This window comes from Labrus mixtus, chromosome 11 (assembly GCF_963584025.1).
Source record: "Labrus mixtus chromosome 11, fLabMix1.1, whole genome shotgun sequence".
In the NCBI taxonomy this organism is placed as follows: domain Eukaryota; kingdom Metazoa; phylum Chordata; class Actinopteri; order Labriformes; family Labridae; genus Labrus; species Labrus mixtus.
The window spans coordinates 15,821,232-15,840,160 of NC_083622.1; the positions used below are offsets into that span (position 1 = coordinate 15,821,232).

Genomic DNA, 18,929 nt, shown 5'->3' on the forward strand with positions numbered 1-18,929 from the left:
TGACACAAAGAGATTCAAGATAAGATGTTGAGGTTTCAGAAGATGTCCAGTGGTACAAGGTGTGAGAAGGTTTTTAATTTTCAAAAGCTCCTACTGACAAATCAGACTGAAAACTATTACATGAACCTTTTGCCACACATGTTTTTATGCAATTAATTAAGAGTGATTTTTTTTCTTATCCAAAAACTAATAACACATGCATGTATTAAGTTGTCTTTTACATAATTGATTTTTTGATGTATGAACTTTGGTGCTTGAGTAAAACTTGTTTTGGATGTTTGAGTAACTCAATCCTCAAACCAGGTTTCATGAAGGTTGTTTTGTAAATTAATAAAAAAAAGCAATAGGCAGAAATAGCTTCAGGCCATTAAACCTTTATTATTCACCAGAAATAATGTCCAATATATAAAGATTTCCACAAAAACAAATTATATTTTTCACAAGAATGCTCCCCTGAATTTCTAGCTTTTCTTTTATAAACAATAGAATTTAATGTAAACATCAACACATTTGCTTATCAAAAAAAACACACAAAAGAAAACATGAAAATATGCCCATTGTCCCTCCCTCTGCATTGCCCAGCAGAGCTCTGCACTTGAGACAGTAGCGAGTCTGTCTGCTTAAGTTGTGTCTGTATGAAGGGACTTAGAGGAGGGGCCTTATTGATCTTCTTCTATGAGTGAAGTCCAGGCATTAGTTCCAGCAGGGTGAGTAGACAGCTGTCTGTGAGCCACTCTACTGGGCCTACATAGCAGGGCTGAGTGGAGCTGGGATGTGCACTTTTGATTTTGATCTCTCCAACATCACTTCTATTGACCGACGCACTGTCCTGTGCTTTACTTGCTGAGAGAAGCACTTGCTGTGGACTAGCTGGAAGCCCAGGCACAAGCCACCATTGCATTATCCTGGTTTCTGTTGACAACCTTTGGATGATGAATCTTCCATGGTCTGCTGAGGCCTAGCCCTAATCATTGCTGTCATCTACTAGCAACTTCAGTATCCACTGACCAAGGCAATCACGAGTCGAGTTATCGTGGTACACAGGGCTGAGAATCCCGTCGTATGTTATCTAAGTGTTGATGGGTGGACTGGGCTCTCAGAAGTTAGACACAAAGGTCAATCTGTTCAGAGAGCAGCCCACTTTCCCATCTGTGGTCAATTCTCTCAAACATTTTTAAAGAACAGAAACTTTTTTGGCAGATTACTTTGTCCTTTAAATGAGTTGAAATAAAGTCAGTGCAAGTTAGCATTATTCCTGAAGTCCAACATGAAAACCAAGAAACTGTACAGCTGTGAAGCATTAATCCTCATCTGTAATGGTCTGTTTGTATTTAAGAATTTTAAGTGCCATGTTGGAACAGTTTATGCACAATTTTAGACAAAAGTTTGATTAATGCTTAATTAGGAGACAAGTCTTATCCTGGCCCACTAAGTCTATTTACATGTGTATGTTTTGAAAACACATCCTTGTCTATGAGGACATGTGCCAATTATTTGTGGAAGCCCAACACTTTAAACCTTATTTGTTTAAAATTGTTAATGTTATGAAAGGCTTACCACTTGATCTTTAGGTACAGGCTTGCTCACTCTTGTTCTCACTGAGACTAAGAAGAAAACTTGCTACATCCTGTCTCATCCTGGTCTCCTAAAAAGTAGCACCTGTGCATGAATCCAAAAAGGAAAACACATTGATACATACATTTTTTTTTTTACATTACAAATATTGGTAACGTTTGAACAAAGGAATGACAATTTCTGAAATTGTAAGGCCTGTTATGAACACAAAGAACATATGGTAAGTGCTGACACCTAGTGGTTATTGTATGGATTGCAAATACAAAAAGTGGCTTAAAAAATCCAAATTTGCATGCAACCATGAAAATGAATAGCATTGACTACTATTGCATTATTCTAATTTAATATAATACAAAATCACAGAGAGTCTTATAAGCCTATAAAGCCCAGTAAGTCTCTGTGCGCCCACCATTACAGGATGACATCGTTCTCCCTGTTCTCAGTAGCCTCCGGCCCTCCTCATAGTCATCCTGGTCCACACTGATCAGGAGCCGGACACCCTCCATGCCTGCTGCCATCCTCAGGGAGTCGGTGATAAAGACTCCCTTCAGGGCCTCCAGCAGATTCCCGCTCAGGTAGTCCCCCCAGAAGGCTTCCAGGTTGTCCAGCTCTGTGAACTTGATGTCGCAGACGATAGAACCCAGGTCTCTCGCACGAAGCAGCGAGTTGGCTTGGCTGAATAACTCAAACTGCCGCTCCAGGGGCTGCTGTTTGTCGGAGGAGACACCATCACGGAGGGCCGACTCATGCTCCAGGTACTCAGCCCGGACACGCAGGCGGATATCTGATAAAAAGTAGGGGGGGGGAGGAAGCAATGGTGGGGCGGTGAAGGGTGGGGTGAGGTGTAACATAATGGAAGGGAGAATAGGGCAGTGAGTGAATGATAAGGGAAAGAAATAGTGGAGGGTTAGGAAAAGGAGGAAAGGTTAAAGAAAATTAGAAAGAAGTGAAAAGGTAAATTGGAGAGGCCCACGTAACAGACAGAAAGGGAGGGGTCATGAGGTCAAAAGAAAGGGGAAAAGAAAAAAATACAAGACAACGGCATTAAAACACTGTTCATTTAGCTCATCTAAGCAAGTGCATTATATTAAGAAGGAATTCTCAAAAGGAGTTCAAGAGGAAAGAGCTTTAAAGGAAAATGTGATCCAGTAGACGGAGTACTTGGTCTGGAAATAGGACAGTGAAATACTTCTGGACCCCTCTCTTGATAGAAGAGGAAATACAATGTTGCAGCAGACCAGGGACACTGTTATTAAGTGGGGAACTTGCGTTGGACAAACAAAGATTTTTGTGTGTGCATTTTCTGTGTAGAAAACTGCTGCAACCTCTTAAGTCCGATTGAAATTGCTATTTTTGAGCATCAAGAGAAATACGAGTTATCAAGCAGTATCGTTCTTTTTCTTCCAAGGTAATACCAGAGGTTTAAAATGAACATTGACGGTTAACTTCGTGAACGCAAATAAGAAGTGAGCAAATACTGTGGTGGCAGTAATAAAAAGCAACATAGCAGTACGTAGTCGTGGAGAGGCTTGTCGTTCCGGCCTTGTGTTTAAAAACGGCACATGTATTCTAATCAACGGGCTTTATGGTGGCAATAGATAGCTGCTGGAATTCCACAGTAACAGGATTGGCGGTCATGCAACAGCACAGCGAGAAAGATCAGAGGATACATACTGTACTTAGCAAAAGCACTGCTGAGATCGTCCCCCATGTCATAATTCCAGAGCTTCGAATGGAAACAGCTGCTGACGACTTTTGCTGCAACAAAAATTCATCTCTGCCACTCAAACCCCCTTTAGCAGAGGTAAACAGTATTCACTATTAGTGACATCCATTTTACTAGAACATTCTACTCAGTGACTCAACACAAAAGGGGATTTTTTTTTTGCACTCCAATGTTCAGAAAGGGACTTAAAACAGGAAATATTAATATGGAAAAAAATGAAGCCAACACATGATTTATTCAATCATTTTCCAGTAAAATTAAGTTTTTTTTCATACTAGGGTTGACTGGAATTCGTTCGCAGAACTGGTAAGCATGATTACACAAGAGAAAATGTTTCCATATGGTTCAGACCCAGATTTAATTGGGTAGAGCTCATTAATGGTGAATCAAATTTGAAGACAAAGATTGGAGTCCAGCCATGTGTGGATAAAGTCTCAGAATCATTACAAGAAAACATCAAGGAACAAATTTAAATACATTACAAGAGCTATGACTTCACAGATAAGTTTTCCAACTCAAGGGTCACATTTACCCTCTTTGTATTCAGATTTTGTTTGGGCCTATTGGGAGTGGCGCTAGACTCAAGGGGGATGATGTTTTGAAAATGCCAACAATAGAAATGCAAATGTTGGATCAGGACATTGATTTTGCATGTCTTTAACATTTGTAAGAGAGCAGTGACCCAACATTGTTCTTTGCATTCAGGCTTCATCAGGCTGTAATTAGATTACTATAGAAACACAGTGGATCAAAGGGGACAATTAATCAATGAGCTCAGAGAGACCTTTGAAATATGCAGGGACAAAAATAAGATCCATTCATAAATATTTAAGCTTTCACTTTTAACGTGGGTTGTTTACACAAAAACAAAACAATGTTTTTTTTTTGTAAGGCCATAATTTACACACATATGAAACACATTTAAAATGAATTAGACATTCGATTATGACAAATAATCAACCTATGTCTCTACAAGTCTCATAAATAAATATAGTAAGCATGTCTTTTGTTTTTTCAACCCATTGACAATACAGATAGATTCAAGATTCATACTGTACTCTATGGTCAGAAAAAACGTTGCCATACTACAGATCATAACTGTCCTCAGAGTGGAGCAAGTGCAAATCCCAATTATTTATGTCATTGTTTTATAACAATGATTAGCAGTGGACTGATGACAAAGGCAATTTTGTTCATGGTAAAAAAAGTTCAGTTGTTTGTTGATTTGAAACAAAATCTTTATGATTGGTTAATGATAATTATTTTGAGTATTGGAGCAACAGCTAGTTAGGAAGGCATCCAAAAGGTCAAAGAAAACTGAATCCAAGTCGGGAGATATTACCCAAGGGCTTAAGCAGCACCATGCTACAGGGGTGCTTCTTTACAGCAGGACCTGTATTGCATGAGAAGGTAGTGGGTAAATTGAGTGTAGCAAAATGCAGAGAAACCCTCAAGGGGAAAAAATGTGCTGCAGCCCACCACAGAACTCTTACAGGTTTATTTTTTCAGCACAATAACTCACTAAGGTGTGCAGAAAAAGTGTTTATCTTTGATCAGTGTCAATAACCATCCACTGTGATTCAATGTTGCAAAAACAATTACACTTAAAAATCTCCAAGGTGTCTGGTTGAAAAACACTTTGTTGTAGAATATCCTTGGAGGTTTAGCGCCATGTCAGCAGCGACAGAAGGTCTCCAAAACATTTATTAATATAATTTTCACAAAATGTTAAACAGGGCAACGATTTTTAAACAAAAGGGAAAACAGAAACTGTCCCTCTATCACTTTGCTGTTACACAATGTGCAGTATGGACTGGTGAAATATGAAGTCAAACCACCGTTAACAGCAGACCTTTGGATCATTACACTGCATGATGGCTGTGGCTATGATAAACACCTGCCCTTCATGCAATTACTGTATTTATGGATAGCCTTCATTTTTGCCTCCCCATTTCATACTAAGAGGGATGGAGGTAGAGATAGGGCCACTGAGGAGGAGGCCATTTAAAACCAGAGGAACACAATGATAGTCATTTTGTTAGGGTTACAGAGCACTTCACGCTTCATCAGACACAGAGACATCCACTTAGACAGGACATTAGGAAGCACAGCTTTCATTTTCTCACTTTGAACACCAAGCCCGTTTGGCTTCCTTCATCCCCCCCCCCTTTAAAAAAGTTTAAGTACCCATTTACGAGGAGTCACTTGGCACGGAGAGCTTCAACTCTTTATCGATCCGTTTTTCTGCTGAATGACTGACCAAGAGAGTGGAGAGTTAGGGGAGTATTGAGAGTCAGTGGACAGAACTCTCTCTCCTCCCCATAGACTCAAATCCCTCTCTCTACCATTTTGCGTGGTTTGAGCATTTAGTGTTCGTTCTCTCCCTCTCATTGTGTGTAAGGATACTGTTTTCCTGACACACAGGTTGGTCTGTTTAGAACTGCGAACATAGAGAAAGGAGAGAAAGAGAGAAAGAGACAAGCACAAGTGGGTTGGATATGTCGACTTGGTCGTTTTTTAACATCAAGCAGGCATGGCACAGCACTCACTTCTCTAAGTTGTAATGCGGTTTGATTCAGGGCAATCGTTTGTACAGACAAGGTAATCAGTCCTGCTATGCCTTAACTTAAGTTCTACTATATTGAAGTGTCTAAGTGGGATGCTTGGGACTTCTCTTACCTTGACCGATCCCCTTACCCTCACCTTCACCAGCCCATTATTTAAGCTCCAACCCTAACATTACTGAGGTACCACCATTTAACCAAGTAAGGCCTTCACAAGCACCCCATTTAGAAAGTAAAAAGAAACTGCTGGTCTGAAGGTATAGATGCCTTATGGGCAGTTGTCAGTGTCAGAATGCAATTGTGACACTTCACTGAAAATGATCTGAGATGAATCATGACAAGAGGAGTATTTGAGGTCTGTTTAAATGCTAGGGGCCAGCGTTGGGCTGAACTGCCCTATCTATCTCTGCCCCCTCTCTTGACAAAACACCCGCCCAGGTTTCATACGGGGCACAGAGATAAGATACAGCAGGAGCTTCCATCATCAGAGCCCTGTTGGGTTATTTTCCTCAGAACTGCTTGAGTAAAGGTTACACTGGCTCTTCTTTTATAGCCATCTGTTGGCAGCCATTTTAGATTCTCTGAAACCAAACTTATGGCCACTCCTTATAAAAGGATGAGTATCTTTGCCAAATCAGCATTTGCATCGTTTTAAACTACAGAGTTGGTCTGAATGAAGTTTTGATTATCCAGATTCAATTAAGGTGACAATCAAAAAACCACTTTCTGAATATTCATCTCCATTACTTTTCATTAAAGTGATCTCTTTGAGATTATTGTTTTGACACGATTGCCATTTACATCAGCTGAAAACTTCTAGAAAACTAAGGACTCGGTGCGAGTGTTTCACAGAACTAACGACCCATTCCAGAATAGAATAAGGAGGACTCTAAAAACATAAAATATCTCTCATCCACAGTGCACAACATTACAGGAAGGTCTTTTAAGAGCAAATCAGGGAATAGGGTAGGGGTCAGCTACATTGTGATACACAAGCATCGAACATAGAGTAAAGTGGCTGCAATAACCCCTGTTGTAACAGGAGGGGAGAGCCTCTTTTACCTTAGGCATCGGCCCAGACTTGTGAGAGAGCGCATGCCTGAGTTGATCGCACACACGGCTGAATGTATGGACAGAGCGGGGTGACACACTTTATTTGTTTTGTTCCTCAGACTCCCCCTGTGTCTCCACGATCCTTTGTGTCTTAGGTTATCCAAACTGAGTCACAATCCTGAGTCAACCTGGTGGAATCAAATGTGCAGTCAAGACAGCAACATGTTTATAGTAACAGGCACATCACTCATCCTGAACAGCTAAGAGGGGCTGTCTTAGTTGTTAGGTCTTGTTTGTTTTGTTTTAATGTCAGAATTGAATTATCATTCGTTTGTTGAAGTACATATTTCTGACCAGAAGGCAATTAGGACATTCAAAAGAAATGTGTGAGAAGCTCTGCATGAATGAAAAAACCAAATGTCACACAAAGGCCAACTGATGTTAGAGTCATCTTAATCTTATTGTGCAGAGAGCATCTAGCCTTGATTGATTAACAGGCAGGCAAGATTTGAAATGTTGAACAGGGCATTGATTTCATAGTGCAGCTTTTAGTGGAGTTAGAAAGTTTTGAACAATTGCTCAAAAAGATATGCAAGGTTTGAAAGTTGACTATTGTGACAACTCTGTATCAAGATTGACAAGAAAGCAAACAGGAGCTGCATCTAGCGTTGGCTGGCCAGCATCTTTCAGTACATAGTGAAAAGAAAAAGAAAAGAAGTACAGGTGAATTCCTACCAGTTGGATTCTTATTCACAGCAGCAGCTGAACCTAGTCCAGTGGGTTAGAGTAGACTTAAGGTGAAATGAAGGGCAAATAATGTGAAAAAGAACACATAGAGAAATGGATAAGACAACAAAATCTCCCTAATGTTTGTTATGTTAAAGAAAGACAGTTAAGGAGCAATTGCATGTCTTCACATAGCGAGACAATGGAAACAAACACCATGAGTGATAAGGAGATACCAGTAAACCCAATTTAGGATGGCATAGTATTTTTTGTCCCACAGTTGAATTGATTGTTGTAAATAACTTTATGTTTAAATTGTTATTAAGACAAAAATGGAACATCAGAACAAGTGCACAGACAGTGAAAGGGGGTTGACATTCTGAAAAAACATAGTTGTATTACCTCTAGCAAGTAAATTTGGTCTATAGTGCATCAAAAAAAAAAAATAGAGCCCAACCGATTAATTGGGCAGCTGAAAATATTGGCCAATATTACAGCATCCAGTGACAATCTGTAATAATAGCACTGGCACAACTAGCAATCATTTCCTTCATATTTATTTTGTGCAGTTTATGAGTGTTTTAACAGTTTTTTTTACATTCTGTGAGCAAATTCCTTCTCTAGTGTTGATGCACTGGTTGCCAGCTGATATTCATTACTTGGGTCAACTGGATTACAGTATTTCTAATAATTGAGTTTTGGATTCATTTATCCTCAAATTTACTTTCTCTGACAATTGAGGTATCTAGTCGGGGATCTTGTCAGGACAATATGTTTGTCTCACATTTTTTGGTAATGTGAGGAGCTTATTAGTTGAGCCCTAAACCTCCCAAATACTCATAGACTCATCTGGGCCTCAAAGAAGAATTACCAGTATGGAGACAAAAAAGGAAATGTGGTCATATTGGACATACCATAAGTATATCAAAACTAAAACTATTATACAGATAAGTAAGAGATGTGAAAATGTTTCACAAACGAAAAGGGCTGAATGAAGATAGAAGGGCAAGAGATGAAAAACTAAAAGGGCAGAAAAGTAAAGAATGCTGTGACTTCACTTACCACATGACACCTTATGCAGAGGTGGTGATGGAGGTAGAGGTAGTGGTTGGTCCTGTCGGTGGGTTTTCTTAGGCCTGCGGCTCCAGCAATTTCCCCTCTTCTTCCTCCTCCTCCTAGCAGGTGTTCCAGGCATGGGAGGGTAGATGCCTGAAAGAATATGCATTGAATTTATTTCAGAGAAATTGCAGATATTTCTGTTCTTATCTTTGGGACATCTGTGATTTGCTCGATGATTGGCAGTTTTTGATAATAGCTGATGAAAAATATACCTATAATTCCCCAAGTGTATAGCATGTAGCAAGGTGCCATTCATCAAGTAAAACTATTGTTTAATGTTTCATAATTATGATAGAGGGAATATGGTTTTGACTGTTGTGAAAAAGAAAAAAAAAGATACTCTACTCAATTGTACATACCGGTTCTCAGTTGCTGTGTGAAAGATGGAAGAGGTATATCTGTCTGTCTGCAGCTGTGTTGTACTCCAGAGATGCACATCAACTCCCTATTCTCAATTCCATACCTCTGTCCACTTCGTTCAGGAGATACTGAAAATCATTAAGACAAGATTATTGGTTATGGTTGACAATTCGGCCAAAGCACCATACATAATTCCAAAAACTCTTAATGAGCTACCGATGGTTCATCCTTACCTGTCCTTCTTTTCTTGTGGGACACTAAAGGAAGCAGATCATGACGAGTGAGGACTCTCAAGAGTTGCAGTAGTGGCTCCAGGTTGCCATCACTGAGGTGACCCTGCTTCTCTAGCTCTAACAAAAGCTCAAGGCCACTCTTGGGCTTAAATGAGGCCTGTATGTGAGCCCTGGAGTTCTTAGGGTTTAACTTCCTCCAGGCCTTTTGCAGTTCGGGGCTTGGGGCTACGCCCGAGTCTTCTGGATCACCCTCACAGGGCTCAACTGTCCAGCCTGCTAGGTCAAGAGGGTGTGAGGCATGACAGGTTTCATTCAGAAGAAATGACAAGACTTCAATGTCAGTCTCTGTCAGCTGAGAACCAACTATTTCAAAGACCTCATGGAGAGACAACATCCCATAGTAGTTGAGACACTCTGCTTCTTCCCAGTACAGAGAGTGTCTTGGTGGGTATCCTGGACAATGCATTGCAGCCACTGGTTTCCCCTAAAGCCACTCTCCACCTGTTTCAAAACAGATTATAAACATCACACTGAACAGAAATGTAAAGCTCAAACTTTGTCACTGTAATAATAAGAAATACCTGAATGTTACCAACTATATTTTAACTAAAGTTTCATCTCAGCTTAACCCATTGTAGGTACTGTAATACAGTTCCATATAGTTAATTGTTAGCTTGGTTATGAGCTCACTTGAAATGCTTACTCTAAAAATTGCATGAAAGACCTTAAACTACATTCCTTTCAAGCTACGAGCTAGCACAACCCGACAGTAGCCCGTGTGTGCTTTAGCCAATGTTATTTTTTATACTTCAGCGTCAAACCTTTTCCCTTAAGTTAACTTTATTTTACCGTGTTTAAAGGGCTTTGTTTGCAGCAGTCCTACCTTGTGGTTGTCAGCTCGACGCTTTAGTGTAAAATGCAAAGCAGAGAAGTCAGCTGTGAGTTTGTGTTGTCGTCGTTTGAAAGCCACAAAGACTTCCTCTCGTTGAGCAAATAACCACCTCGGTACGTTACGTAACGACGTTTCTGTGAGGGGGGGAAAAACACAAGAAGCGTCGCAAAATCAGCAATTCAGACTGTTGTTTTGTTCGCTATTTTGCTCATATGCTAAACCAGCATAATACCTGTCGTGTGTAAAACGTAGTCTGTTCACAACATGTCGCACATAAACATGACTGTGTGTCAACTTTAACAGATATTGACGAATGTTACCAACTACGGTTTAGCTGACATGAGCTGGCTACATACGGGCACCACGACCGAACATATAAAGAGGTGATATCTAACGCGTTTTAAACCTTTACACTGCAGTTTCCAAGCTACAATAAACGTTTAAACGTACCTGTAAGGTCGTTTGCGGAAGGGTGGTATGGGAACTCCCACAGTGCCATGCAGGACAGAAGCACAATAACAAGGAGGAACTGACCAATCACATTCCCCCGCCTGCCCGATGACGCCAGCTCACGTTCTGTATCTACCGACCCAGGGTCAGATTTTCTCAACGAGCTGTTAATAAAGTCGGACGAGCTGTAAATCAGACAACTGATCTGCAGTCTGTATTTTACTGGAACGGTTTCAGTCACATTTGTATCGAGTTTGGTTAATTTTACAAATCGTTTTCCACCACACATTTCACCTATTTTGGGAGCAGACTCTCACCAACGATATACCGACAAAAGAGCATATTATTATTAAACGATTGGGACACGTTTGTTACCAAGAGATTTTTGATGCGTTTGTCTACAAGAAAGGAGATGGAAAGCACTAGAAATATTCGAGAGAAGACAAACACCATAACATCCAACAAATAGGGAAAATGTCATGTTCACAGCATGAATATTTAGCCTTATTTGCTATGAGTATAAACTGTGCTGCCGAGGCACAAAGAAAGTCTGCAAGTTGTGGATGCTGCGAGACGGGTTGTGGATATAACAGAGAGGATTCAGGTCTTCTCAGAGCTTGGGTTGAGGAGCATTGTTAGTGGGAGCATAGACTGTAAAATATGTTTGAGAGGTAGGGAGCTTTTTTTTTCTCATTTATTGTTGAAGTGGCATATAAACTGTAGCTTTACTACAAATCCAGATGTAGGCGGTAATGTAAGTCTTTGGCTGTCAAACACCACCGAAGAAGTAAAGAAGGCATTTCCCTGTGCGGTCATAGGGTGGCGGTGTTTTTGTGTTTTCTGCCTGGACAGGAAGTTAAAAAAAAATCCACATCACATCCGTGAACAAGAACAGCAACAACAAGATCTGAGGCTATCAAAGTTTAACTGTAAGTACATTTTCGACACATATCTGATCAATTCAATTACTTAAACCAGTTTGTAACATCCTCTTATCGGCATGCGCAGTTTTTAGGGTTTCTAAATGATCTGTCTGCCTGAGCCTGTTAGTGAACATGGACGTAAAGCAGAGAAGCTAACTGAGTTACACTCTTCTTAACAACCAGCAAAGTTGTATGAGTAACACATTTTTTTTTTTTTTACTATACAACATTTCCTACCGCTATTTTACGCAAGCTTACTCGATAAACGAGCTCTTAAATGATATTGGATTGCGTAAAATAATTTCCTTGAATTTCCTGTTTGGTGATGTGGCAGGCCTGTTGACTAAATCTTTCCACTTCATAATTACGCCTCTATGGTACTACAACTATGACTTTAGTACTACTCCATCTGTGCTATGCATATGCAGTATTGTCAGCCTGTATGAATATGAATTTAAGAAATCTTTACTGTTTTTATATACAAAATAGTTAAAACACACTTACCTCTGACACTAGCTTAGTTTTGTTTTAAATGTTTGAATTTCCCAGTGAAAAGATGTCGCCCTCTTCTCTTTACATCTCTTGAAATTGCATTTCCAATTAATCATTCATGATTTATGCAATTATCAGTTAAATTATTTATGAAGTATCTACATTTCGAACAACTAGTCGTCACAATTGAACTCATCCAAAAGTGATGTATTTGTATTGTTTTTTTTGTTTTGTTTTGCAGGCAATTAAAATAAACAATATGTATTAGCTACAAATAATTAAATCAACCCTTTATTATTATGCTGAGACTGCAGAATGTTTGTAATCTTTTACAAAAGACAAACTCAACTTTGCATTAATAGACCTGGATGTTTCCCTTCACTCACTGTCTGAAACAGTTTCATTATTACCTTTTTGTAAATAATAATAAAAATGTGTGTTTTTTTGTTTGTTTTATTTACAAACTTTGATGACCAGCGCTATTTGGCTGCATTTAACTTATCTAATGAATCTGTTGGTGTCGGATGACAGCTGATACATCCTCCCCCCATTATGTAGACAAAAAATGAAAATCTACGCACACATTTCTATTTGCAGTTAGAATGCTATAAATGTTTTATGTCTGAACTGTTTTCTTTTGCCCTGCAGCAGGAAGTCTGTAGATGCCATCTGGAGCTCCAAAGGGGGAGAACTGTCTTGTAGACATGGACAGCAAAGCTGGAGATCTGTTCAGCGCCGAGGATGCTCATCCAACCGGAACAGGTGGAGCCGGGGTCCTGGCAAAGTAAGGGTCTAATTTTAACTTTTTAAATTATTAACAGTTTTTTTTTTTTATTGCTTTACATATTCACATTCACAACACTTACACAACCCCACCTCCACCCACCCACTACTTATTATTTTACCCACTACTTTTTATTTGTTTGTCGTGTAACAAGCACTGAATTCTTTACATAGTAGTAAAAAATAATGCAGTCTACAAGTGGGCGGGTGACTCTATGTCGCCCAAATGTACTTTCTTGTACCCTACTCTTCTGCTGCTGTTGTGGATTTATTAGTCTATGTTGCATGCAGCTTATAAGAGGAAGTCCATCCTCTAATATAAAGCACATAATAGTCACGTGCTGTGTAAAGCTAACATTAACACTAGATATCCTCTATGTAAGCCTTTTTGCATTCTTCATTTATTATTGTTATCAAACACTTGTTTACATTTTCTGTTATTCATTTCTTTGTCCAGGCTTTGGCTCCCCAAAGGCTTCTCAGTCAGTATGGCCAAAGAGTGGATGGACAAGCGCAGAGCGTCCATTCGACCTTGGTCCAGCTTTGTAGACCAACGCAAGTTCTCGAAACCACGCAACTTCGGAGAGTTGTGCCAGAGAGTGGTGAAAAATGTGGATACTTACAACAGCAACTATACCTTCATCTTCATGGGTCTCATCCTCTACTGCATGTAAGGCCAACGGAGAGGAACTCATTTTAATGTATATATTTTTCAGTTGGACTGCTCTTCCTGCAGACTAGCTCTTACTCACACAGTCTGTATGTGATGCACACAGGAAGGGTTTGGCCACTGGAACCATTAAAGAATGAGGAACAGAACAAACTGATTATTGACTAAAAAGATACATCATACAGGTGTTACGATTATAACTAAGCCTGAAGATTGATTGGACTCTTGATGTTTCTTCTCCTCAGTATCAGCTCTCCCATGTTACTGATTGCCTTGGCTGTGTTCGTTGGTGCCTTCTACATTATTCACCTCAAGTCCCAGGAGTCCAAACTGGTCGTCCTCGGTGAGAAAAGCTGCCGGCTATGCTTTGCAATCCATCAAATCAGTACCTGCTAAACACAGTGAATCCTTATAATAACCTGTCATACTGAACCCATATTTCTAACCCATAAATTAAGCATTTAATACTCTGAGCATATTTAATGTTGGTATGGGTCTTGTCTTGGAAATTCTTACTGTTTGATTCATTTTGATAAACTATTCCAACCATACTCATAGGTTGGTGCAAGCATGGATATGGATACACACACATTACACAGACAAAAGAACAAAATACAAACATAGAAGCTAATGCAAGAAAACATCTGAAGTGATAAGTGTTGCAGGTAATATTTGTAGTTTGCAACTGTTGAAACTTTACCCATGCACACCATTATTGTGTCCTATAATAATTATAGACTAGGCTGAGCATGTACATATATCCTGTTTATCCTCCACCGTTCTATACTTTTCAATAGTCAAACTTAACCAGACCTGCAAAAGGGAGAACAAGATCCTATCTGTGTAAATAAATCTGTAATTTTCATACAAACCAGGCAAGGAGCTGAATGTCCCTCACCAGATGAGTCTGGCTGGAGCTCTTTCTCTACCTGTGTTCTGGTTGGCCGGAGCCGGTGCTGCCGTCTTTTGGGTCCTGGGTAAGCCTGACAATTTAATGTTTTCCCTCATTCATTTATATTCAGGACATTTAGGAATATATTTTAAAAGACTTTTCATGTCATTTGTGATAAGTGGGTTTTGAAAGCACATCCTGCTGTAAAATTCAGAATTTGTAGCTGCAAACGGACACCGTCTGTTTACAAACCCCCTTCTCTCTTCTTGTTTTTCTCCTCACATTCCCCCTTTTTCATTTGTCACGTCTCCTCTCAGGGGCAACGCTGTTTGTGATTGGCACTCATGCTGGTTTCCGTGAGCTGGAGGGATCTGACATGGAAGAGCTCTTCATGGAGCCTGTGTGAAGAACAGGCTGAACTCTCAGCAGGTGCTGCTCAACTATCAGTCATCACTTTGACCCTGTAATAATGTAAGCTCGGAGGGGTTGAGGAAAAAAACTGCTTCTAGATCTGTTCCTTATCTTTCTGTGCATCCTGTATTCCTAGTATCCTACCTAGTGTTTTAAGAATGCACCTTGTCTTGCCTCTGAAGTCGTGGCTGTTACAGACTGTATAGCTTTTTCAAACTTATTCATACAGTTCACCTCCAATTTGCACAAATGAATTGTTAATGAGTATTTAAGCACATTTTCATGCCTCTCTCTACATATTTTCTAACTTGTATGCCTCTGGTTTGTGTCAAGCAGACTCTTAAACTGTGTCATATCTCTCAGCTTACGACTCTCTGTGCTCTTTCATCTGCTGTAAATCTAAAACCATCTGACTCAATTGCAAACTTGTTATGCAACAATTATATAGGTAATGCAATGTTTGCTATTCTTAACAATTGAAAAAAATAAAGATTTTCCAAAGCAAAAGTGCCATTTAAAGCTTTAAAAATATTCATCTCTGATAATGATTATGTACAAAAAATAAGATTTAATTCAAGGGAATCGACAAAGGAAACCCTTTGGTACTTCAGGAGGGGTCATTAACATAGCTAGCTTGATGGAAGGACATCTTAAAAGGTTAATGTATTATGGGGGATTGCATTGGGGTTTGTACTGTACTTTGCTGACTGTCTGTGTGCATATTTATCAGCTTTCCTTTCTAAAGGTTTTTTTGAAACATTTACTCATTTGTTTACACATCGATGTAAGTTAGGTGTTTTTGTATTTCAATGACATCATGGAAGTGCAATAAACCGCTGATGTTAATTTGTTTGTTTTTTGTTGTACCCAACTTTAAGTCTTAGATTTTACCTTTATTATGCTCTGGACTGAATACACAGTGGAATAGGACAGTTGCAGCCCTCGTCGCTCTTCTTCTCTATCTCCAGCACACCAAACACTGCAGCACTCACCAACCCCCTCTTGTCCGCCCTGTGGTCCCCCCTTTTGTCCCCCTTTTTCATGTGACCCCTGTGACCTCTTGCTCTGTGACAGCACAGTAAGAGGACCCCATGCTCATGTTGCCATGGCGATGACCTTGGAGGGCCCCAGTCAGACACAAACTCGTCCACAGACACACTGCGGCAAAGGCGAGCGATCGATATTCTATTATACGGAGGGTGGCAAGGGGGAGGTGTGGGTGGATGGTGGGTGGGAGGGGGATGTCTCACTGCAGTGAGCTCACTGCAGAGACACAGGGGAAATTAGAGAGGGTGAGAGCGTGTGTGTTGGTCAGTGTGAGAGTGTCAGAAAGTGGGTGTGCATGTGTGTTTATGCGTGTGTGTATGTATGAGTTGGAGACACTGTATTTGTCATTGGTTGATACTAGAGCAGTGAAAGAAAGTTTTTGACTGAAAGGGACGTGTCCTAAATTTTCACAGGAAATGGCAAGGTTAGCTTTTGGAGCATAAAATCTATACCTCTCACATTATAGAGCGGCATCTTTTAGTTATAATATGCTTGATTTGTGTACTAGGTGGGCAATAAGAGGTTCATATAAAATAGATGACCCTTGTGGCACAGAGAGGCAACACAATTACAGTCTGCTCCCTTAAGATTAAAGATATACTACCTTGCTTGATTTCAAGAAATGTTTCTTTTGGAAAATAACTTTAATCAGAAAATCAGTTCCTACTTACTGAACATATGATTGATGCACAATTTATTTTTATTATAAGTGTATATTTATATATATGTTTCCTGCCATCACCATCATCGCCATCAGAACTGACAGTCCTGTGATCCACGTTTATAGAATTGTTGGGAGGAGAGACTGGGGGACGACATGCAGCAAAAGGGCCGCTTTGACTGCAGCTTATGTATATGGGGCCATCCTGGGCTCAAATTGATGTCCAATTTCGGATTTTTTTTTTTTCTTTGAAAGATGCGTTTATGGGCATTTGTTCTCTTTTTCTTCGACTCTTCTCTTTCACAGTGATCCCCACGTCTGTGTCAGACAGGGCTGACATGTTCAGAGTGGTTTGGTGCATCAACATGGGATGCTGCCAACTCTCGCTTCCTGCTGCCTCTTGCTAAAACAGTTAAACATTATGCAGTTTGCAGGTAGGCGTGCTAATAAACTCAACACTAGGTGGCATCCCATCCTCATGTTTCTAATTTGTGTTCTGCTATTGCGCACACTGCTATGTTGAACAAATAAAGCCTCACATATACTGCTAATCAATAGTTTTGGATTCAACTTTAATTTACTTTGACCTGAGTGACTTGGAGCCTACATAGAGATGTCAATGTGCATAATATTCACAGGTGAAATTAAAAAGTGTTGGACGTTGTATCCAACATAGTGTTGAAATGATGGACTGATATGTAAGATCACTGTATGCTGTATACATGAGGTGAGATAGGGCTACATAGTATACAGCTCATTATTTATGTTTTTATAGCTCAACACATACTTAATATTCAAATTTTATCATAGGAATGAATCAACATCTATTGTGTAAAGTATTTAAAATGTAACAGGCTTAGCAAGAGCAGTATTTGTTGCAGTTTATTTTAAGAAATGACAAAGGGTCCTTATATTCTATATATGTTATGTGTATGTAATATTCATGTGGGTAGTGCATATTAATCATGTCCAAGAAGGAGCATTGAAGAAAAAGAAAGACTAAGGCATGTAAAGATTAAATAGAAAAGTATTCTGTTGTCTGATTAAAAAGAGTGAGTCATAAATGAATTGATAAAAACAGAGATAGAAAGACACACAGACGGGTCTAGGTTGTATTAAATGTTCTAGATGTTTTATTAGTGTTGGTTTCATTTATTTGACACACATGTTCTACTAGTCGTGTTTTTTTTCTCTTGGATTTCGACTCTTGCAGCCATCTGAGACGGACCCAGCCAGAGACCGCTGGCCCTTCACTGGTCTCCAACACATACATGCACACAGACCCGGGCCAGACCAGGACCTGGACTGTGCCAGAGCTGGACCTGATCCGGTTATAGACCCCCAGGCACGTGGACTCATCATCACCACTCACCACACCACATCATACCGGCACACCTGCAGTGACAGGAACCTGAAAGCCTTGGTTGGTTTCTTGTGTCTTTAGGTAAAAACACAAGCGAAAAACCTGCTCTGCTGTTACAGTATCAGAGGAGCCTCCCGAAAAACCAGCTAAATAACTGAAACCAAACAAAAAAACAAAAAGAGAGACACACTTTTCTTTTTTTTTTCCCTCTCTCACAAACATTGGTGAAGTTCTTTATGAATGTCTCTGTCGAGCTGTTTTTCCAACATGTGTTTTTTTATTGTTTCATTTAAATTCAGTATAGAATTATATAGATTTCCTAGAGCACACAGAAAGATTGAGTTGTATTTACCAACTTGGGGGAGGGGGATTTGGGGGGTGTACTGTAATAGTTATTAACAAGGACAATGTTTCACACAGTGCACACAAACAGAGACAAACGGGGCAGGAGGGCGGGGAGAGGAGGTGTGTGAGAGACAGGCAGACAGGGGGAGAGAGGGGGGCACAGGACGCCATGGGGTGTGCTTTGTCAGACCTAAATGAGGGAAAAGCAGCTCTCACATTCCCCCCCTCTCATCTTATAAATAAAAAAGACAAGTAAAATCATCGAAACCCCCCCTGTACCCCACATATTAAAAAACAACAACACTGTGGCCGTCGAGAACATAAGAGAAAGAAAATGGTCGCAGCGAGAACGACAGGAAATGACCACTCCACTGGTCCTCCACAGACAGGAGACAGAGGCAAGAGGTGGCAGTCGAAGTGGTGTTGGTGTTGGGATCTCACTGTGTGATCTTTGTTTCTGTGTGTGATTGGAGGACAAGCAAAGGGTTGGCGAAGAGGAGGATGAGGGGGAGAAGAGAGGAACGAAGGTATAGAGAAATACGAGGGGAAGAGAGCAGGGGAGTACCAGGGAGGGTAAGGAGCTGGATGGCCCTTTTTTGCAGAGCATAGACACTCTCTTTGTATCCTTAGCTCATTCAAATCTA

At 40.1% G+C, this 18,929-nt stretch overlaps 2 protein-coding genes and 1 long non-coding RNA gene across 4 annotated transcripts; 1 reads left to right on the plus strand and 2 right to left on the minus strand.

Moving 5' to 3' along the window:
• Positions 1-354: 354 nt before the first annotated feature.
• On the minus strand, positions 355-10,794 carry dedd1 (death effector domain-containing 1). Of its 2 annotated transcripts, XM_061049295.1 has the most exons (6): positions 10,699-10,794; positions 10,240-10,382; positions 9,357-9,857; positions 9,123-9,251; positions 8,707-8,853; positions 355-2,359 (listed from the first exon to the last, which is right to left on the minus strand). In XM_061049295.1, exons 3-6 carry the CDS (start codon positions 9,820-9,822, stop codon positions 1,953-1,955), a joined length of 1,149 nt encoding a protein of 382 aa, XP_060905278.1. In that variant the 5' UTR covers positions 9,823-9,857; positions 10,240-10,382; positions 10,699-10,794; the 3' UTR covers positions 355-1,952. The 2 variants fall into 2 exon arrangements, with proteins under 2 accessions (XP_060905278.1, XP_060905277.1); XM_061049294.1 differs by lacking the exon at positions 10,699-10,794 and having other exon boundaries at positions 10,240-10,425.
• Positions 5,055-8,700, minus strand: LOC132983100 (uncharacterized). Its single transcript, XR_009674778.1, has 3 exons — positions 7,654-8,700; positions 6,928-7,106; positions 5,055-5,741 (listed from the first exon to the last, which is right to left on the minus strand). It is a non-coding gene; the product is annotated as an uncharacterized LOC132983100 (long non-coding RNA).
• Positions 10,795-11,478: 684 nt separating the features above from the next.
• rabac1 (Rab acceptor 1 (prenylated)) lies at positions 11,479-15,715 on the plus strand. The gene is made up of 6 exons (XM_061049332.1): positions 11,479-11,627; positions 12,762-12,897; positions 13,354-13,566; positions 13,812-13,909; positions 14,442-14,543; positions 14,776-15,715. The coding sequence occupies exons 2-6, from the start codon at positions 12,776-12,778 to the stop codon at positions 14,862-14,864; spliced, it is 624 nt and encodes a 207-aa protein (XP_060905315.1). The 5' UTR covers positions 11,479-11,627; positions 12,762-12,775; the 3' UTR covers positions 14,865-15,715.
• The last annotated feature ends 3,214 nt before the right edge of the window (positions 15,716-18,929 follow it).